Source organism: Sturnira hondurensis, unplaced genomic scaffold, assembly GCF_014824575.4.
Source record: "Sturnira hondurensis isolate 20B ecotype Veracruz unplaced genomic scaffold, ASM1482457v3 Scaffold0004257, whole genome shotgun sequence".
Taxonomy (NCBI): domain Eukaryota; kingdom Metazoa; phylum Chordata; class Mammalia; order Chiroptera; family Phyllostomidae; genus Sturnira; species Sturnira hondurensis.
The window spans coordinates 6,505,306-6,525,954 of NW_028076888.1; the positions used below are offsets into that span (position 1 = coordinate 6,505,306).

General features: G+C 55.8%; 1 protein-coding gene across 1 annotated transcript; it reads left to right on the top strand.

The window, feature by feature from the left end:
• Positions 1 to 1,620: 1,620 nt before the first annotated feature.
• LOC118986281 (solute carrier family 2, facilitated glucose transporter member 7-like) lies at positions 1,621 to 13,508 on the top strand. Its single transcript, XM_037045054.1, is given in 16 exon segments — positions 1,621 to 1,635; positions 2,710 to 2,808; positions 2,901 to 3,032; positions 3,978 to 4,050; positions 4,251 to 4,283; positions 4,286 to 4,351; positions 4,354 to 4,374; positions 4,773 to 4,866; positions 4,868 to 4,962; positions 6,300 to 6,430; positions 7,676 to 7,775; positions 10,118 to 10,219; positions 12,253 to 12,380; positions 12,938 to 13,016; positions 13,019 to 13,048; positions 13,051 to 13,508. Coding segments are annotated over 16 exon segments (1,395 nt in total). The 3' UTR covers positions 13,248 to 13,508.
• Positions 13,509 to 20,649: the final 7,141 nt, after the last annotated feature.

Genomic DNA, 20,649 nt, shown 5'->3' on the forward strand with positions numbered 1-20,649 from the left:
ACGGATTCTCCCCGGAGCCTCCAGGGAGGCATACAGCTCTGTGGACACCTCGGTTTTAGCCCCAGAAGACCCATGTCACCATTATGGCCTCCAGAACTGTAAGGTAATAAACGTGTGCTGTTTTAAGCCACTAAGTGTGTGGTGACTTGTTACAACAGCCACAGGAAGCTCATACAGACCTTGGTACTGGGAGTGGGAGAAACTGTAGCAAATACCTAAAAATATAGCAATGGCTTTGGCACTGGGCAACGGGAAGGGGCTGGAAGAAATCGGAGGAGCACGATAGAAAAAGCCTTGATTGCCTTGAACAGACCGCTAGTAGAGATCTGAATGTCAGTATTTTGCTGTGCACTGGGTGGCCAGCTGTGCCGCCAAGGTGAAGAAGCTGGTAAGTGCTACAGAGGGGAGAGACCAGGGTATGAGTGAAGGTCACTGAGAAGAGGCAGTTCACACACCAGGCTCTAGTGATGCAGCGTCTATTCACAGCAAGACAGCAGAGAGCGCGTGCACCAGATCCAGCCCCTCGCAGCGTGTCCGTGCCCCCACGGGGCAGCCGTGATGGGGGCTGTGGTGGCCCACCCCGCTGCCTGCTGCTGCAGGAGGGCCCGGACTCTCCCCACGGGGTCTGAAACACAGAGAGCGGGGGGCAGACCGCATGCGCTTTGAGCGGAGCCCAGGAGCACACCCTCAGCCCGAAAGAAGGAAAGAGGGCCCCTCACAGGGCGACCAGCTGAGCACAGCCCCTCTGGGCTCACTATGACCTGGTCGGAAGTGTCCCAGCCCGTTCCTATGCGACAGCGCTACACAAGCCTTTCCTAACAGTTAACGACGCTGCCGGCCAGGCCTCTGAACCCCTGAGGGGCACAGCGGGGAAAACACAGAGCTTCAGAGCAGCGATTTCCACCGGCACGGTGCCCGAGGTTTCCTAGTCCGGGCAGTGACGTCTTCCCTTAGATCATCGAACAAAAAACAACAACGGCCAACACAACAGCAGCCGTTCGGGGTGAATGAATCAAAGTTATACCTTTTTGCGGGGGGGCAGTTAGGTTGGCAAAAAAATTGCCAGAATTTTAGTAACTGGCTTATGTGTGCCATGAGAGAAAAAAGGTCGAAAATCGGTGCTTTACAGAATATGTGAATTGTGACGAGCAGACCGTTGGGAGACTTAAGGACCCCGCGTTCTCTTATCCCATGGGGCCCCTCATGCTGCCATCCCTAGGCCCACGCATTTTTTTACGCAGCCACCCGAGTGTCTTTTGCTCTGGTGACTTAAGATGTTGCCACATTCTTACGTAACTTTCATAATTATCCTTTGAAACAGCAGCCTGCCACAACCGATTCAGTCATTCCTACTTTATTTTTTCTTCATGGAGATACTTTGCCAACGAACACCTCAAGATGTTACTGACTTACTTACTACCGTAGGTGTGGTTAGAAATAATTAAGTTGTATTTCTTTGAAAGTATTTTGTTTGCTCTTCCCCACAAGTGAACAGTTAGTCCACGTTTGTGAGAGGAAATGCCAACAACTCACACTGGAGCAGCCCAGAGGAGCCTGCGGGAGACCCAGGCAGTCAGGGCCCCGCCCAGAGACCTGCGGGGTTTCCCCCTCCTTGGCGCAATGGGGCAGCTTCTGGTTTGGGGCTCAGCGGAGGCAGAGCCAGAATCCGTGCTGCGTGTCTGACGTATCTTATCGTCCCATCTAAGGAAAATGTGCTCCTGGGGAAAGTCGCTGGGTCTAGAGGCCAAAAGACAATAAAGCCACGTTGGCCCTGGGAGAAAGGACTGGCACCTCCCACGCACAGACATCGCGTGGGAGGCAGAGCGCTCCTGTTTCCCACCTGGTCCGGATGGAGACGCCCAGCCCACCCAGGTGGGGGGTAAGGGCCAAGACTAGGAAACGCCACCCGAAGGGGGGACCTGTTTCGTGGGGAGGAGAAGGCCCCTAAAATGCTTGTGAAAAAGCGAGGACAGCACTGCCCTGCCTTTCCTGGGCTCCCCAGCCTGGGGAGGTCAGCGTGGGGACAGCCGCTGTCTCAGACACCCCAGCGCAGACACAAGAGAGGGAGGCTGAGTCTGGCTCTAAAGAATCGTGGGTGACTGGGTGAGGTTGGAGATGCCACCCTTCTTGCAGGGCCAGTCCTGTCCCTGCCCCATCCCCCAGCCTCCGAGGGTGCCAGGGTCCTGCACCCCACACCTCCCTGCACCCACTCTGGGCATGCGGGGCTGAGGTCTATCGGCAGTCACCCAGCTGACGGTGGGGGTAGGAGTTAGTGTACCCAAGGGCTATGGCTCTGGATCAGCTGGTTTCTTGGAGTCCTGGGAAGCTCCGACGCAGGCAGCTGCCTCAGCCCCAGACTGGGCTGTGGGGCCAGTCCCACAGAGCTGCCCTGGGTGCTGTGGTGTCCACACAAGGCAATTGCCTGGGCTTTCCTGAACACCTGCCCGGGGTGGGGTGGGGGGAGGGGACACCCATCTCAGAGGTGCTTCTTGGTGGAGGTGGGGCTTGGCTCTGATTCCTCCCCCGAAGCTCACAGGCTGCTTCCTCTCACCCATTCGGGGTTCAGCCCCAAAGTCCCTGCTCAGGGAGGCCCGTCCAACCTACTGATAAGGGCCCCTCCTTCCCAGGGCATGGCGTGGGGGGCCCCTCCTTCCGGCCAAGCCTGGGCTCCACTGATGGAGGCCCTGACTGTAGACCTCCTGTCCGCAGAGGCTCCGGCCCACACTGGTGCTGGCGACCCTGAGCGCGGCCTCTGGCTCGGCCTTCCAGTATGGCTACAACCTTGCCGAGGTCAACACGCCGCACAAGGTGGGCCCAAGGGGACCAGGCAGCCACTGTCAACCTAGTTCTCTCATGAGTCACCTAAGACTGCTGGCTGTGGGTGGGCCAGTGTTTTCTAGGTCCTGAAGGTGTTTTACAATGACACCTACTTTGAGCGACACGGGACCTCCGTGGGTGAGAAGGACGCGCTGCTGCTGTGGTCTGGCACCGTCTCCATGTTTCCCCTGGGCGGCGTGCTGGGGTCGCTGGTGGTGGGCAGCTGGAGACAGACGTGGCAGGGAACCTGGAGGTGTGCTGCTCTCACTTACAGTCCACACTGGGAAACTGCACTCTCTCAGCGGTTGTGCACGTGGTGGAGACCCACCGTGACCCTGAAAAGTCAAGCCCCCTCGTGGCCGTAGACATCATGCCCTTAGAGCAAGCCCCCGGCTGTCCTGGGATTTCTTCCCCCGTCCGCTGCCCGGGAACGGCCGTCGCTCCATCCTCAGCCCTGGGCACCAGGTGCAGCCTCTGAGAGCAGAGCTCTTGACGGGACCTCACGCAGGGCCCGCTCAGCACTCCTAGCAGGGGTTCCATAAAGGCCCGTCCATTGGGTCTAATTCCCGGTCAGGTGGCCCTCGGCTCTGAGCTGGGACAGCTGCAGCCTGGCCCTGTGTGGCCTCGTCAGTGTTGCCATTGCGAGGTCTGGGATTGACACTGAGTCACGCCCCATGTCCCTGTCTCAGGTCTTCCCTGAGAATGGACAGTAGCGCTTTGTCCTCTGCTTGGGCTGCACGCAATCCCTAATCTGGGTGCCCGGGCTCAGGGGTGGAAAAGAGGGGACTCCCCAGATAAGGAGGGACTCCCCAGGGAGGGAGGCTGCCAGCCAAGGTCTCAGGTGGGGCACCGGGGAGCACCACCTGGCCACATCCCGCTCTTTGGAATTCAGTTACACTTGGACTTGATATGCCAGGGCCGGCAGTTTGTGGGTGTGAGGGAAGAGCGAACTAACCTAAAGCACTGTAGCGCCTCAGCGTTCACGCGTGGAAGACAGTATCAGAAGTAGGGAGCCGGTTATTACTGAAGGGGACCTGGACACCGGGCGAACAGGGACTGTGTCCTGTGCCGTGTGTGTGTGTGGAGGCAGAGAACACTCGGTATGTGGTAACTGTGCCAAAATCCAGGCTTTTTTGTGATTCAGACTGTGCTGTTCTCAGCTACCCCAGGAGTGGCTGGACTGTTCTAGAAGCCCAGCCCGGCCTCGGGAACCCCCATGGAACCCCCGTGCAGGTGGGTCCTGGGCAGCCAGCCACAGCTTGGCAAGAACTAGGTCCCCGCTGTCCTCAGTTCTCCCCAAGGGCTGGCACATCGTGGGCGAGTGACCTTGTAAGAGGGGAGTCAGGGTGTGAGGCAGGTCAGCTGGAGGGAGTCCAGAGCCCTCAGGGACCCTGACCGGCCAGTGTCCAGTTCTCTGTGTTGGTCCCTGCCAGGCTGGCCGGTGCTCTTGGCACTCACGGGGGCCCCCAGCTGCTGCAGCTCCTGTCCCTGCCCTTCTTCCCCGAGAGCCCGCGGTACACCCTGATCCAGAAAGGCATGAGGACACAGCACGACAAGGTACTGGAGGTGCCGGCTGCTCTGCCAACACCCTCTCGCCTACACTTCCCTGCCAGCTCCCACGCCTGCTGCAATGTCCCTCCATAGCACCCAAAGCCCAGGACAGGCAGGTGGCGGATGGACCAGCGCCCAGCTGTGATCCAGCAGAGAGCAGGGACCAGGTCAGAATCACAGCTGACTGGTGTCCAGAGTTGAGCACTAAGCCAGGGTTGGGTGTGGCTGGGGTTAGGGACATCACCCCGTTGTTGGGCCCTAGTTGGAGTCAGAACACCCTGCTCTGGGGAACCAGTGAGCCTGCGGCCAGAGGTGGGCTGAGGGGTGAGGAGCTGCCCCTGCCTCCCTACGCTGCAGGTAGGTGCTGTCAGCGACAGACGGGCCCCCCACTCTGCTCCCAGCAGCTCTGAGAAAAATGAGGGGCTGGGCCGACACAGAGGATGAGACTGAAGAAGTGAACACAGAGGACCAGGCAGAGAGGGCCGAGGGCCGCCTGTCAGCTCAGCCTGCTCGCCTTCCTGCCTCTCTGGTGGCAGCTCATCTCCGTCATCGTGCTCATGGCCGGCCAGCAGCTCCCCAGCATCAGCACAGTCCGTGGGGTCGGGAGGGCGGCCTGCGTGCACGGGGGTGGTCCACCCTGCAGCCAGGCCGTGGCAGTGTCCGGTAAGGTCCCCGCTCAGAACCCGTGGCCCCCCTGAAAGCCACCTGATTCAGTTAGACCCAGCGCACATTCACTGAACTGCCATGAGTAGTAGTGGTATCGGTACTGTGGTGTGCGTGCCATTGCCAAGTTCAAGGGTGCAGAGTCGAGTTCTGCGTCCAGGAGGGAACGAGAGTGAGACACAGGCGGCTCCACCGGAGCCGGGAGAAGGCAGAGTCTGAAACCCAGGGCTTCTGGGCAGCCGCCCCCTACTACACGCTCCTTTGGTTTGCCAGGAACAAACAAACAGAGGCAGCTCGGCAATGCAGATGGGTGTCAGGAGCAGCCTGAAAGTGGGGTGCAGAACGTCAGCAGGGAACCTGGGGGTTCTGTCTGTTTCCTCATGCTGCTCTGCTCCCACGTGCCTTCCTCTTTTCAGAAAAAGAGGGACCCGCCTTCCCAGTCCCCGGGAGGAAGCGTGTCCTGCCCATGGCCCTTTGTCCTCTCTGCAGGAGACCAGCCAGCTGCGGGGAGCTGCAGGTCCCCCGAACCAAGCTCAGGCTTCCAGGGGAGAGTGGTTAGTGGGCGCAGCTGGGTCAGGAGCAGCCGTGGACTTGCTCAGCCTCGGCCACTGGTGGCATCACTTTCTGTGAACCTGGTTCTCGGGCCATAGCTGGACCTGTCACTGGCGTAGAGGGAAGAACAGAGATCTGAAAAAAATGGGTGGGGTTGGAGGACGGCTTCCAGAAACCTCATGGGTGGGTGGGTAACCCAGGCACTGAAGGAAAGTGTCAGGACGAGTGGCACCTGGCCACTCGGGGGTGTCGACCAAGTGATGCTGGGAGGGGGGAACAGCCGTGGTGGGAGCCACCGAATGGGCAGCAGCCTGTATGGCTTACGGGAGGGCTACGTGGGCAGCCCTGGGGATTGGGTCAGGACAGGAGCTGAGCTTGGCCCAGAGTGAGAGGTGAGGTGTCACTCCGAGGGGCCTGAGATAGTGGAGGGACACAGCGGCCAAGGAAGAGGCCTAAGGGGGCCCCAGGTCCAGATCCCGCTTCGAAGATGCAGAGGCCGAGGCTCGGCGGGCAGAGGGGTTGTGGCCACCTGGATCCCGGGCAGAGCCGGCTCTGCCTCATCCCGCTCACTCCATGTCACAGCTCTCTCCCCCTCCACCAGCTGCCTCCTCCCTGTCCAGGGCCCCCCACCCCCCACCCCCGGGCCTTTCCAGATCGTCCGCTGAAGAGTCCTGGAAGGTAAGCCAGGGGCCACCGCCTCCGACCTGTCCTCACAGCCCCTGGGCTTTTGCTTTGGATCAACTACCCCTCAGACATGATCTACGCCTCGGCTGGCGGGGAGGCCGCTCATTCCCATCACATGACCGTGGGCTCTGGCGTGGTCCACGTAGTGATGACCGTCGTCTTGGTGAGCGACCCGGAATATCCTTTCCACTGTCAGGGTGGGGTTCCTGAGCCGGTGCCCTGCAGACAGACAGGAGCCCCCCACTGAGCCCACCGAGGGACACAGAGCTGGGTGCGCACACGTGTGCCCACACACGTTTCTTGCTCTGGGACCTGGCTGCAGTGATTGCAGTGCCCCGTGTGCCCCAGCAGGTGTGGTTCACACTCAGCAGGACGCTGCTGGCACGCAGCTCTCTGTTTGAAATCTGAGCTGGCTGCGCCTCGCCGCACACAGTGTTAAAAAGTAACCCAAAGGGACACTGGTTCACGCACGAGGCCAGGTGCCCGTGACGCCCCTTTCTCCGAGGGGTGCCCAGGCTTCTGGGGCATCCCACCTTCTGGTGTCTCTGAGCCGCGCTGGAAGAAGCAATGTTGTCTTGGGCCACGTGTTAAATACACAAACACCAAGGCAAATTGATGAGCAAAAAGGAAGGTTTTAAGTAAATGTATGATTTTGTGCTGAGCTGTCTGCACAGCTGGCCTTGGCCGGGTGTGCCTGGTGGGCTGCGGGTTGGACCTCCTGCTCTGGAACTTTCCCCACAGTGAGTGTTCTCACTATTGTCTCGATTTCTGCTTCTTGAGCTCCTGGGAGGCTGAAGGTGCGCTATAGAGCTACCTGTTCCTCATCCGCGCTTCCCCCAGAGCCAGCGGGAGCCCCAGTCCAAGGGAGAGCAGGGTGGGCAGGAGATGAGACGGGAAACCGCAGGGGAGGGTGATGGGGGGGTGGGGGGCGCCCAGTGAGTTATCACCCTTCCTGGGGTCTGTCCACCTTCCTCCTGCTGAGTCTCCTGGACAGACCCTTCCTCCACCCTCAGAGCCCCTCCTCTAGGGTCCATGGTCACCACTGGCACCCTCGTCACTGTTGTCACTGTACCGGGGGGACCCAGTCCAGAAGACAGGGAAGCCCCCTTCCTTCCTGGGGTCAGTGTGGTGGTGTGAGCACACGGGGGAAGCTGGCCTCATGTCTAACCTGCGTGGGTGGCATGGCGCTGCTCCTGTCCGGCCTCGCTGCATGGTGGCGGTGGCTCCACGTGGCTGGGGGGGCGGGGTCAGCAGGGCTCCAAGCTGGCAGAGTACCAGATACAGAACCTAGAAAGTGTAAGACGAGGTGCTAGGGAGGGGCTGGAGGAGGGAGTGGTGGCACCAGTCCAAGAATTCTGGGTGCCCCCTGGGCCACAGAGTCGGTCAACTGTCCCCTCTTCTGCTCCAGGCTGTCACGGTTGAATGTCTGGGGAGATGGTGCCTCCTGCTGGTTGGCTGTGGCATCTGCAGCTCGGCCTGCCTCACGCTGAGCCTGGCGCTGCTCCCAGGTCTGACTTCATTTCCCTGCCCTGAGGGTGGGATGGGACTGGGAGCAGGGACTAGAGACACAGAGGGAGTGTGCAGTGGGGTGGGAGGCCCCCATAACAGACCCGGATCCAGCAGCCCAAAGCACTTCTCAGCCGTGTCCCGCCCACACTCCCTTCCACGCAAGTACTGTGGGATGCCTGGCCCTGCAGGGATGTTCGTGGGCGACTTCGCTCACCTGCACACAGGAATGCCGGTAAATAAATGCAATGCCCTAACTGCCGCATACAGGAGAATTTACAATGAAATGTGAGTTTCTGTAGGAAAAGGCCCAGGCTCGGAGGCACTGGAGAGTGCACACTAGCGTGGAACCACCCGGAGGAGGTTTGGGAGAGGGGAGGTCGTTCCGCTTCCGGAGAATAAGAAAGTGAGAACAGTCTCGTGGACCATCGGAAAAACTCGGGTTGGGATGAGCAGTTATGTGGACCGAACGCCCTCGTGTGTGATAAGAGAAAGAGGATGATAAGCTTAGCTGAGGCGGGGGTGACTCGCAAGGCAGCTGAGAGGGTCCAGACGGAGGATGGGCTTGGTTCCGTTTATAAAGGTGCCCTTAAAATAGTCCCCAGGTTACAAAAGGGAGAATGCTCTCTTGAAACCTGCTGCGTGTCAAGATGTACGTCGTTTCCAACACTAAAAGTATCTCAGACGGCCCGTCAGAACACTTGGGAGAAGAAACTAATGCGAGAAGCTACAAAGTAACCGGGAAACGAGTACCTGGGTCAAAGTCAAAGGAAACGTGAACGCAATAGGCTGCCCAGAGAAGAAATACATCATTTTGATTTCTAATTTTCTCAAGCACGGATTTCTTCCATGTTTTACAAAAAAATTTGAAAATACATATAAGATGGCCAGCACGTGAAGGACTTTGAAAACAAGCAGCGAACGTGACTACTTGTTCACCGTTGTTGCTTTTGCAGTAACTGCGCCAGCTGACGGAAACGCTTGACACCCATGTAGGAGAGTGTGAGAAGGGGCAATTGGGTGATTCAGAGACGGTGTCTGCTCTGCCATCCTCTCCTCGGGAAAGACTTCCTCCTCAGGAGTGGGCCAAACGCAAAGACCTGCAGGCAGACGGACAGAGGGAGCGGATGGGCAGGCGGTGGAGGGGCAGGTGAGCGGAGAGTGGGGGACGAGGCCAGCGAGGAAAGTGCTAGTTACATTCCTGTTTCAGTTTAATCAAAGTTTTCCTTTCAAAGACCTTATTTTTTTTTCTAATTTTAAAACTAATCTGACTTTCTACATTCAGGGAACTTAAGCAAATGAAAAGAAGTCAATAAAACTAGACGGAGATCGGTGTTAGTTACATTTTGGAAACCGAAGTGTGGTCCCCAGGCATGCCTTGCATCTCACGGTCTCTGGGCAACCACCCGCCAGCCCTGCCAGGCACACCCAGCAGCTGCCCACCCGGCCCCCGGTGTCCGAGGTGGCCTGCCAGCCTCAGCCACGCCCTCGTTTGCTGCAGAGGTGGCCATGGACTCCCCACCCCCCAGTTGTCTCTGTTGAGACCTGAGTCAGAGCTCGACACTGCTCTGGCTCTTCACCCCACGTCATCCTGCCTTCCGGGAGGCTGCCCTCCCCCCCCCACCCCGGGTTATCTTTCACCTTGAGGCTGGGACACCCAGTCCTGGAAGGAGGCGTTCCCGGCCCACCTCTGCTGCCCGCACAGCACCAGCCCCTCCTCCACAGCATTTTTGATGATTGCAGTGAAATAGTTACCTGCGCAGTTAGGTTGGCTGATGTCTGGTTGCCTGGGGTTGTGCTGGCCGCTGTCCTGGCTGCAGGGACCACAGATGGTCTGCCAGCTCTCCTGGTCTCGAGGCTTCTAGAAGGATTCTCTCAGCTAGTGGGAGTTGGGTCCTAGCACTGTCCCTGCTGATCATCTGACGTGGGTCGTTGTTTGACCTCCAAGGGCCTTCGGGTCCTTGTCGCCTGTGTCCCGGCTCTCTGGGCTCTGAGTCCACCTGGGCACCTGGGTAAGATCGAAACAGTAACTTCCTAGCTCACAGGCATCAGGAAAGTTAAGGGGACGAGCAGAGAATAAATGAGCAGCAGGTTGGTTCTCTTCCTGTGACCCTCCTCTCGTCTGGGTAAGGAGCCCTCTGGGAACCAGAGTGTGGGGTGTCAGAGCCTGGTGTCATCTTCCTCCCGCTCCTGCCCACAGAACCCTTGGGGTCCAGGTGGGTGCTCAGCAGCCCAGGTGTGGCTCCTGCCTGTGTCAGGAAGGGCAGCCTGGGCGCAGGCAGACTCTCTGTCCGTGGGACTCCTGGCCTCGAGCTCTCAGAGGTCCTGGACCAGGCCCTGTCAGGCACCGACTGCCCCGCCTTCCCCCAGAGCACCGTCCCAGAGCTGTCCTACCTCAGTGTCATCTGTGTCTTCGCCTGCACCTCAGGACATTCCATCGGGCCCAGTGAGGACCTGCACACACGCCCTCCCAGCCTTCGGGGATAGCACTGTCCAAGGAGCTCCGCAGATGCCTGTTGAATCGGTGGACGTCCTTGACCTGTGCTGCCCTGAGGCTCACTGCACCTGATCCTCTGTCCCCGTCCAAACTGCACCCATGCTCAGGGCCCAAGCTCAGTGCACACTGGGACCTCGGATCTCGACCTTAAGTCACCCATGAAAGCTGTTCGAGAACCACGGCTTGACTGTACCTTTTCCTTAAAGGTGATTCCAGCTCGCCTTCCTCCATTCAACAAGCATTTACCAAGTGCCGCCTGGTGCCATAGCCAGGCCAGTGCCCCCCCTCCCCATCTCCTGTGGCTCCCAGGGGTGTCCAGCCTCAGGGCCAGCACCTGACACGGAGCTGAGCCACTGCAGAGGGAGCTCATGCTGGCCAGTCCCCACTGGGGGTGCCTGGGTTTATGTCCAGACCCTCCCCATGCTCCCTACCTCCTCCAAGCACACAGTCCACCTGAGGCTCAGATGTCTTTGGTGCCCTGACCTCCAGGCACATTTCCTTGCTGGCTTCTTTCCACACCCCGCCCACATGCCAGCAGCCTCGGGTCTTCACGTGGGCCCCCCTCAGTCCGCCTCCAGGCCCCAGGCTCCCCTCCTCTGTGTGTCCTTCTGAGGATCAGACCCTGTTCTCACTGCCTGGGGGAAAGCACATCTGATTCCTAAGAATAGAATGTTCCCTGCAGAATCTTGGTTTTGAAAGCTGTTTGTAAACCAAAGTACTGATCCTTTCAACTCACGTGGGCAGGTCATCTGCTTAGTCTGGGCGGTGCCAGTCCCCGGCCAGGCCCCGGGGACACAGTTGTGTCGAAGGATATTTTTTTAATTTTTATTTATTTATCTTTCGAGGGGAAGGGAAGGAGAGGGAGAGAAATATCAATGTGTGGTTGCCTCTCATTGCGTCCCCTGCTGGGAACTGGCCTGCAACCCAGGCCTGTGCCCTGACTGGGAATCGAACCGCGATCCTTTGGTTTGCAGGCCTGTGCTCAATCCACTGAGCTACACCAGCCAGAGCTCGAAGGATGTTTAAGTGGAATTTTCAGCACATGCCCTGAGTGTGGAGGCAGGAGGGTCCAGAAGGAAAAGGGCTGTGGTGGGTCGGAGACCTGGGTCTTCAGCCACTCTGTCCCTTACTGTCCACGTCACCTGGAGCGAGCTTCTCCGGGTCTCAGCCCCTGCCTGAAAGACACGGACAATCAGATGAGCTGGGAGGTTGGGGGTCAGGCCCTGGACTGATGTGACAAGTGGGCCGGGTGCCCAGAGGGGAGGAGGGAGGCTGGGCTGGGTGGCGGGCACAGATGGCCCCTCCCCGTGAAGGCCCCTCCTTGGAGGGTAGGAGTTTCTCATTGGATGTCCCAAGGGCAGCTCGTTTTGAGCTCTCAGCTCCTCTCCATCTCCATCCACTGAGGCTGTGCATTTCCCACGCCGCCCCCCCCAACCCCAAGAGTTGGACCGGGGGGACAGACAGAATCTTTTTTAATGTGTAAAGCCATAGGCAGACTTATAGTAAATAAACAGATATACAGTGTATATTAAAGTTTTTATAGGGGATGATGATTAGGGAAAAAGTGACTTTAGACAAGTCTCCTTCAGGGAAAATATGGAGAAACAGGCCAGAGGCAAGGTGCCCACAGCAGGTGCCTGCCATTCCCCAAACCTACCACGCGGGGGCAGCACTTCCCGGGCACAGGCGCTCCTTGAGCTCTGGCTGAGAATTTCAAAACGACACCAGCTCCAGGAGAGAGTAGACTTCGAGTGACCTGGAGGCCCTCGGAGGGAGGGCGGTGGTCCTCCGCGCTGCTCTGCGCAGCTGTGGGTGTGCCCGGGAGGAGCCAGAGTGGGGAGGAAGCGGGGCACTGGCTGAGGGGTGTCAGCTTCTTCCCTCCACCCACAGTCTGCGACACCTGACGATCGGGGGCCTGGGGCGCAGCTAGGACCCTCGGTGCCCTGCTCTGCCACACTGGGCCTGTGCTGTCCTCCCTCGAGGTCCTGTCCCCTCTGTGGTGAGGACCGAGATCTTCCTGAAGTCCTCCTGGCCGGCCGCCTTCATGGTGGACGGGGCTGTGCATTGGCTCACCGACTTCATCGTGGGCTTCGTGTTCCCCTACACCCTGGTGAGTGAGGCCCTCGGCTGGGAGCGTGGTGGGCTGCCCTCACCCGGCTCCCTGTTCCCCTCCTGCCGACCCCCGAGGAAGAGAGGCCTCGCGAAATAAGCACTGGTTCCTTTCTGCCAAGAACATCTGCTCCGTGGACAGGGGGCGGCTGGCCGGCACGTTGGAGGGCCGGAGAACACAGGTGCCACAGTGGCCAAACTCTGAATGTGCCAGCTTCCCGTTACTGACCAGAGGCCCTCACTCCAAGGGGAAAGGGCTAGTTTCCAGGGGCGCTGGTCCGCCAAGGTCACAGGCAATGAGAAGCAAGCTGCCGCAGCCCCTTCCTGTTTCCAAAGGTGTGCAATTCAGCACCACTTCCCCCGCACCGCGGCCACAGGGCACTGCATCCCTACTGTTAAAGGCTAAGCCGTTCCTTTGCAGGCGAGGGCGGGACCTGATTTTCTAGCTCCGTCATTCTGTAGTAAACACTAAACTGGCCACCGAGAAACTCCTTAGGACTCATGAAGGCCCCCACCCCCGTCATTTCTTCCTCCCGCCTCCTTCCTCGTCTCACCCAGGAGGCCATCGGGGCCCACAGTTTCCTTGTGTTTGCCTGCATCTGCCTCCTCACCGCTGTCTGTACCTCCATGGTGATTCCGAGACCAAGAGCGGAACATTTGTGGAGATAAACGGAATTTTGCCAACAGAAGCAGAGTGGAGACTCCAGAGAAAGAAGAAGCCGCAGCTGTCCAGCCTCACACACCATCTCTACCCACCAAGAAAACTGCCTTTGAATGGCCCTTCGTGTCCCCAAATGCCACATCAAGGCTTCCTTCTCTGAAGACAAAACTTCCTGCTCCAAGGCTCAAGGGAGGGTCACAGCTCTGAGCTTTTTGTGTCCCCAGTGGCCAGCAGAAAGCTTCAGAAAGATTAGCCACGGATTAGGTTGAGATGTGATGAGCTTTCAGCCCTGGCCACTGGGCTGAGTGACTCAGGCGGATGGGTGGGTCCCTGAGCTTTGATTGGCAGGACTCGATTCTCTGACTCTGCATCAGCACCAAAACTCTGGTGACGTGTGGAGACATTTCAAGTGCAGCTGTTGGTATGGAGGCTCGACTCCCGGTCAGTGTTTTGGTTTGAGGGTGAAGGGAACTGGAGGCCAGGCCCTGGAAGCCGCTGCCTTCCCAGGCAGGCTGCCACTCCCCGGGGCTGGGGCTGCACATACCCTGGTCAGTGTCACAGCCTGTAGGGGACGCTGGGCAACAGAGGTCAGAGTGCTCTTGGGACTGTTTAGGAAAAAGCCCTCCCTGGGCTGGTGCATTGATACCTGCCTTGGAAACGGGAGAACACCCTATCGAGAGATACAAAGCGCCAGGGCTCACTGTGGAGGAAGTAGGTAACCCATGCAGTCCTACATCAATGGAAGAAATTGCATTTGTCCTAGAAAACCTCGCCGCAGAGAAAACTCCAGGCCCGGCTGGGTTCCCTGGTGGATTCTACCCAACAATTAAGGAAGAAATAATACCAATTTGACACAAATTCTTCCAGAAAATTAAAGAGAAAGGAATGCCCCCTCCACTCACGGTATGAAGTCATCATTATTCTGATTCCAAAACCAAACTAAAGACACAAAACTACAGACCAATATTCCTGATGAACACAGATACAAAAGTTATTAGGCAAAGTTTAGCAAACAGAATGCAACAAGAGAAGGATACTATTTATCTTGACCAAAAGGGGCGTAGTCTGGGAATGCAAGGTTGGCTTCATCCTTCCCAAATTTATCTATAGATTCAACACAATTACAATCAAAATTCCAGCAGGCTTTCTTTTGGGGGGAGGGGGAGGGTAGAGATTGACAAGTTGATTCTACAATTTATGTGGAAATGCAAAGAACCTAGAGTAACCCAAACCACTTCGAGAAAGATGGAGCAGGAAGACTTATTACCTAACGCCAACACTCGTCATAGAGTTACAGTTACCAAACCGGTGCGTCGTAGCAGCTAGATCAATGGGGCACAGTAGAGAACCCAGAAGCAAACACACACACACACACACACACACACACACACACACACACACTGATTTCTGACAGAAGCAACCACATGGCGACAGGAGAGTGCTTCCAACAAATGCACTTGGTTAATCACATCCATATGTGGGAAAAAGAACCTTTATTCATAACTCCAAGGGGATCATAGGCCTACATTAAACCTTTACAAAATTTCTGTACGGGAGCATAGGAGATGAATATCTGTGAGCGTGAGTTACACAAAACAACACCGGAAGCACAATCCACAAAAGAAAACACTGATAAATTGGACTTGGACACAGTTAAGAACTTCTGCTACTTGTAAGACACTGTTATGAGAGTGAAAACACAAGCCACAGGCTGGCACATGTGTGTGCAAGTCATTTGTCCGAAGACGACTCCGATCTGAATGGACAAACATGTAATGAGTAAGAAAACTGCAGTTTGAAAATGGGCGAAACAGTTGAATCTGTACCTCACCGGAGAAGACATCTGATGGTAAACAAGTGCACGAGAAGATGCTCGGTAAGGTCAGTCCTCAGAGACATGGAAACGGAAGCCGCTGTGAGACACTGCTACACACCCGTGAGAGCGCCTGAAGCTGGCGGACTACGTCAGGTGCTCACAAGGACGCAGAGGAACTGGACTCCCCAACACCGATGCCAGCAAAGTAAACTGGGGCGGCCACTCTCAGAGCAGTTCTCTGCGTATTGCCCAGCCCTGTACTCCTATGTAGCCAGAGAAACGGTGGGAGTGGGGGGACCTAGGAAAGCAGGACCTGAGGTCCAGTCCCCTCACGGCCGTAGACATCATGCCCTTAGAGCAAGCCCCCGGCTGTCCTGGGATTTCTTCCCCCGTCCGCTGCCCGGGAACGGCCGTCGCTCCATCCTCAGCCCTGGGCACCAGGTGCAGCCTCTGAGAGCAGAGCTCTTGACGGGACCTCACACAGGGCCCGCTCAGCACTCCTAGCAGGGGTTCCATAAAGGCCCGTCCATTGGGTCTAATTCCCGGTCAGGTGGCCCTCGGCTCTGAGCTGGGACAGCTGCAGCCTGGCCCTGTGTGGCCTCGTCAGTGTTGCCATTGCGAGGTCTGGGGTTGACACTGAGTCACGCCCCATGTCCCTGTCTCAGGTCTTCCCTGAGAATGGACAGTAGCGCTTTGTCCTCTGCTTGGGCTGCACGCAATCCCTAATCTGGGTGCCCGGGCTCAGGGGTGGAAAAGAGGGGACTCCCCAGATAAGGAGGGACTCCCCAGGGAGGGAGGCTGCCAGCCAAGGTCTCAGGTGGGGCACCGGGGAGCACCACCTGGCCACATCCCGCTCTTTGGAATTCAGTTACACTTGGACTTGATATGCCAGGGCCGGCAGTTTGTGGGTGTGAGGGAAGAGCGAACTAACCTAAAGCACTGTAGCGCCTCAGCGTTCACGCGTGGAAGACAGTATCAGAAGTAGGGAGCCGGTTATTACTAAAGGGGACCTGGACACCGGGCGAACAGGGACTGTGTCGTGTGCCGTGTGTGTGGAGGCAGAGAACACTCGGTATGTGGTAACTGTGCCAAAATCCAGGCTTTTTTGTGATTCAGACTGTGCTGTTCTCAGCTACCCCAGGAGTGGCTGGACTGTTCTAGAAGCCCAGCCTGGCCTCCTTGCCTGGACCCACAGTCACAGAACTTGGGGCCTCAGAGAGGGGCTCATCACCACCCTGGTTTGGCAGATGAGGACCCTGAGCTGGGGGTGTGGGGTGGACCTGGCCTTGCTCCTGAGGGGTCTCTCTGCACAGCCTGGAGCCTCTCTCTGGCTAATTCAGCTCCTGGTATTCAGAAAGGGGGGGGCAGGCCCTCGGGGCAGGCTGATTCCAACTCGGGCCAGGCCTGAGCTCTCTCCTGCGGGAGAGAGAGCAGCTCAGGTGTGAGGTCAGGTGACTGCTGGGAACCCCAATCAGAAGAGATGGTCCTCAGCCCCTCCCCCACCTTCTGGCCCCAGAGCTTCCCAGGTTGGCTGCCTGCACCTTTTTTTCAGATACTTTCTCATAAGGTCCCTAATTTTGGTTGGAAAGGACCTCGGTTAGCTGTATCTGAATCCCTGTCCCCAGTAGGAATCCCCTGTTCAACTGCTGTCCAGTTACCAGGCCTCTGCTTGCATGCCTTTGCTGACAGGCCGCTCACCATCTTTCAAGCAGAAACCACACCGCCTGGCTTGGCACCCCGGCCCTTCGCTCTGGTGAGTTGCTTCTCTGTCTCATTTTCCCGCCCGAAGAACCGAAATAACGGTCGTATTCATGCCTGTAGGATTGTGGAGGGGGTTACAGGTGTCGGTGTACGTGGGGCAGACGCCCTTCCGGGCACTCTGGCTGACTCGGTGCCCCGGTCTGCCCTCCGTTCCTTCCTCTGAAGGCATTTCTGATCCTAGGCCGAGCCGGAGAGGCTGGGTTGGCCGAGCCGCCCGTGCAGGTGCCTGGGCCCCGCGGCCCCCACCGGGGCTCAGCTTGAGCTCCACACGTTTCCTCGCCACTCGGGGGGCTAAGGCCACAGGCACCTCTTGGGAGCTGGCTCCATGACCCGCCCCCGGCTGGCTCCTTTCTCCCTCCTGGACCCCTGTTTCATTCCACTTTCCATAGAACTGCGGGGCCTGGAGTCCTGGCCTCGGTCTCCCCTCCCGGGAACCCACTGGGGGGCTGCCTGCGAGGCGCTTCGAACACTGGTGGCCTGGCACGCAGCCTATTCGGGGCTCTTGGTGGTTGTCGTGGCTGGCTAGTCAGGTAAAATGTTCTCCCCGATCGGGTCCCAAACCTTCCTCCCTTGGTGTTCATCGCTGCCTTTGCCCCATCCCCACGTCCTGTCCCAGGCACCTCCCCACGCCGCCACCAGGGCGGGCCCAGACGTCACACTCCCGTGTCTTGGGTTTGTTGTGTTTTCTCTGACCAGAGCGATCCTGCCGTCTCAACCACCTTCGGTCCCCAGAGACTGATTCTGGGGTGCACCCTTGTTGCAGGAGGGGGACCCCACTGTTCAGAAACCTGTTTGACCTTGTTTCTGTCATCCTGATGTGAGCTCAGTGAGGAAAAGATGTTTGANGGTAAAATGTTCTCCCCGATCGGGTCCCAAACCTTCCTCCCTTGGTGTTCATTGGTGTTCATCGCTGCCTTTGCCCCATCCCCAGGTCCTGTCCCAGACACCTCCCCACGCCGCCATCAGGGCGGGCCCAGACGTCACACTCCCGTGTCTTGGGTTTGTTGTGTTTTCTCTGACCAGAGCGATCCTGCCGTCTCAACCACCTTCGGTCCCCAGAGACTGATTCTGGGGTGCACCCTTGTTGCAGGAGGGGGACCCCACTGTTCAGAAACCTGTTTGACCTTGTTTCTGTCATCCTGATGTGAGCTCAGTGAGGAAAAGATGTTTGAGCTGAAACCTCTCCAGGGTGCTGCTGGCTGTCGGGGTGCTGCTGGCTGTTAGGGTGCTGCTGGCTGTTAGGGAGCTCAGGTTCCCCGGCTTTGGTCTCTGAGGGAACAGGTTGGGAGCCACAGTGGACAGGACAGGGCTCCCGTTGGGTTTCCTGCTTTGCTTCCCTGTGAGGGAGCAGAGAGTGGCCGATCTGAGGGTCCCGAGCTGTATTCCTGGCCCTTCCTCACTCTCAGGTCTGGACAGGCCCCATGTCCTCACACGCGTAAACCTGTCCCGGTTACAAGTCTTTAAAAAAAACTTATGAATTTGTCCTATTTCTTTCTCCTCCCCGTCTTTGCTAAAATAAAGTCATGTTTTTGTATAATACCTTTATGTCACATACAAACATTGTAAATATCATCTAATAGTCCTGCCATATTCAAATATCTACCATGGCCCCCAACTATTGTTGCATTTGCTATTTTCAGGCACCAGGAGGTGCCAGTGAGTTTTCAGTTCAATTTTTTGTTTAGTTCCTCCTACACCATTGGTTTTTTTGTATATGTTTTATTGATTATGCTATTACAGTTGTCCCATTTACCCCTTCACACCCCTCCCCCCTGCACACCCCCTCCCCCATCCCCCCCTTTAGTTCATGTCCATGTGTCACAAGTTCTTTAGATTCTATATTTCCCCCACTACTCTTGCCCTCACCCCATCTATTTTCTACCTACTGTGTATGCTACTTATTTTCTGTACCTTCTCCCCCCTTCTCCTCCTCCCACTCCCCTCTTGCTAACCCTCCATGTGATCTTCATTTCTATGGTTCCACTCCTGATCTAGCTGTCCTCTTAGTTTGCTTTTGTTTTAGGTGTGGTTGTTAATAACTGTGAGTTTGCTGTCCTTTCACTGTTCATATTTTTTTATCTTCTTTTTCTTAGACAAGTCCCTTTAACATTTCATATAATAAGGGCTTGGTGATGATGAACTCCTTGAACTTGACCTTATCTGAGAAGCACTTTATCTGCCTTTCCAATTCTAAATCAAAGCTTTGCTGGATAGAGCAATCTTGGCTGTGGGTCTTTGAATGTCATGACTTGGAATACTTCTTTCCAGCCCCTTCTTGCCTGTAAAGTCTCTTTTGAGAAATCAGCTGACAGTCTGATAGGAAGTCCTTTGTAGGTGACTGTCCCCTTATCTCTTGCTGCTTCTAGAATTCTCTCCTTCATTTTAATCTTGGCTAATGTAATGATGATGTGCCTTGGTGTGTTCCTTCTTGAGTCCAACTTCCTTGGGATTCTCTGAGCTTCCTGGACTTCCTGGAAGTCTATTTCCTTTGCCAGACTGGGGAAGTTCTCCTTTATTATTTGTTCAAATAATTAAGTTTTCCACTTGTGGCTCTTCCTCTTCCCCTTCTGGTACCCCTATAATTTGGATATTGGAACATTTAGAGATGTTCTGGAGGTTCCTAAGCCTCTCCTCATTTTTTTGAATTCTTGTTTCTTCATTCTTTTCTGTTTGGGAGTTTTTTTCTTCCTTCTGGTCCACTTGATTAATTTGAGTCCCATTTTCCTTCCCATCACTATTGGTTCCCTGTGCATTTTGCTTCATTTCACTTAGCACAACCTTCATTTTTTCATCTAATTTGTGACTAAAATTAACGAGTTCTGTGAGCATCCTGATCACCAGTATTTTGAACTGTGAATCTGCTATATATAGAATATATATAGAAAATATATAATTATAGTTTTAATTATATGAACTAATAATTTCTTTGAATTTTTCAGGTATATACTCAGAAAAGGATTTCTGGGTTATATGGTAGCTCTATTCTTAATTTCTGGAGAAACCTCCAGACACTTTGCATAGGGGTCGTACCAATTTGCATCCCACTAGCAAAGGAGGAGAGCTTCCTTTTCTCCACTTCCTTTACAACCTCTGTGATTTCAGAGCATATTCATTTATTGACAAGAGAGATCTGTTCCTGGTTCCACCCATCCATGCATTCACCAACTGTGGGTTCAATTCCCGGTCAGGGCGCAGATCCAGACTGTGGGCTTGACCCTGGGTCAGGGCGCATAGGGGAGGCCACTGGGTGGTGTTTCTCTCTCACATCGATGTTTCTCTCCCACCTCAATGTTTTTCTCCCTCTCCCTCTCTGCCTCTGAAATCAACGAACATGTCCTTAGGCGAGGATTAAAAAAATTGATCAAGGGGAAACATAACAATTACACCAAAGTAAAATTTGTCTTTTTTTTTTTAAAAAATTTATTTATTTATTTTTTGAAAGAGGGGACAGGAGGGAAAAAGACACGGAGGGAAACAGGGAGGGGAAGTTCTTCTTTATTATTTGTTCAAATAAGTTTTCCACTCGTGGCTGTTTCTTTCCCCCTTCTGGTACCCCTATAATCCGGATGTTGGAACGTTTAAAGATGTCCTGGAGGTTCCTAAGCCTCTCCTCATTTTTTTGAATTCTCATTTCTTCATTCTTTTCTGGTTGGATGTTTGGTTCTTCCTTCTGATCCATTCCATTGATTTGAGTCCCAGTTTCCTTTCCATCACTATTGGTTTCCTGTGCATCTCCCTTCATTTCAATTAGTTTAGCCTTCATATGTTCCTCTAATTTGTGACTAAAATCAACCAGTTCTGTGAGCATCCTGATCACCAGTGTTTTGAACTGTGCATCTGAGAAGTTCGCTATTTCTGGCTCTGGGGCTTTGAGTTCTTGAGCCATATTTTGGACTGTTGGTGCCTGTTACATTTGAGGAGCAGAGCCCTAGGTGTTCACCAGGGTGGGGCAACTCAGTCACTGGGTTGTGACGCTGTCCATGGGGGCGGGGTCAGAGAGGAGCAATGGCGGCTCCCTTTGCTGCTTCCCGC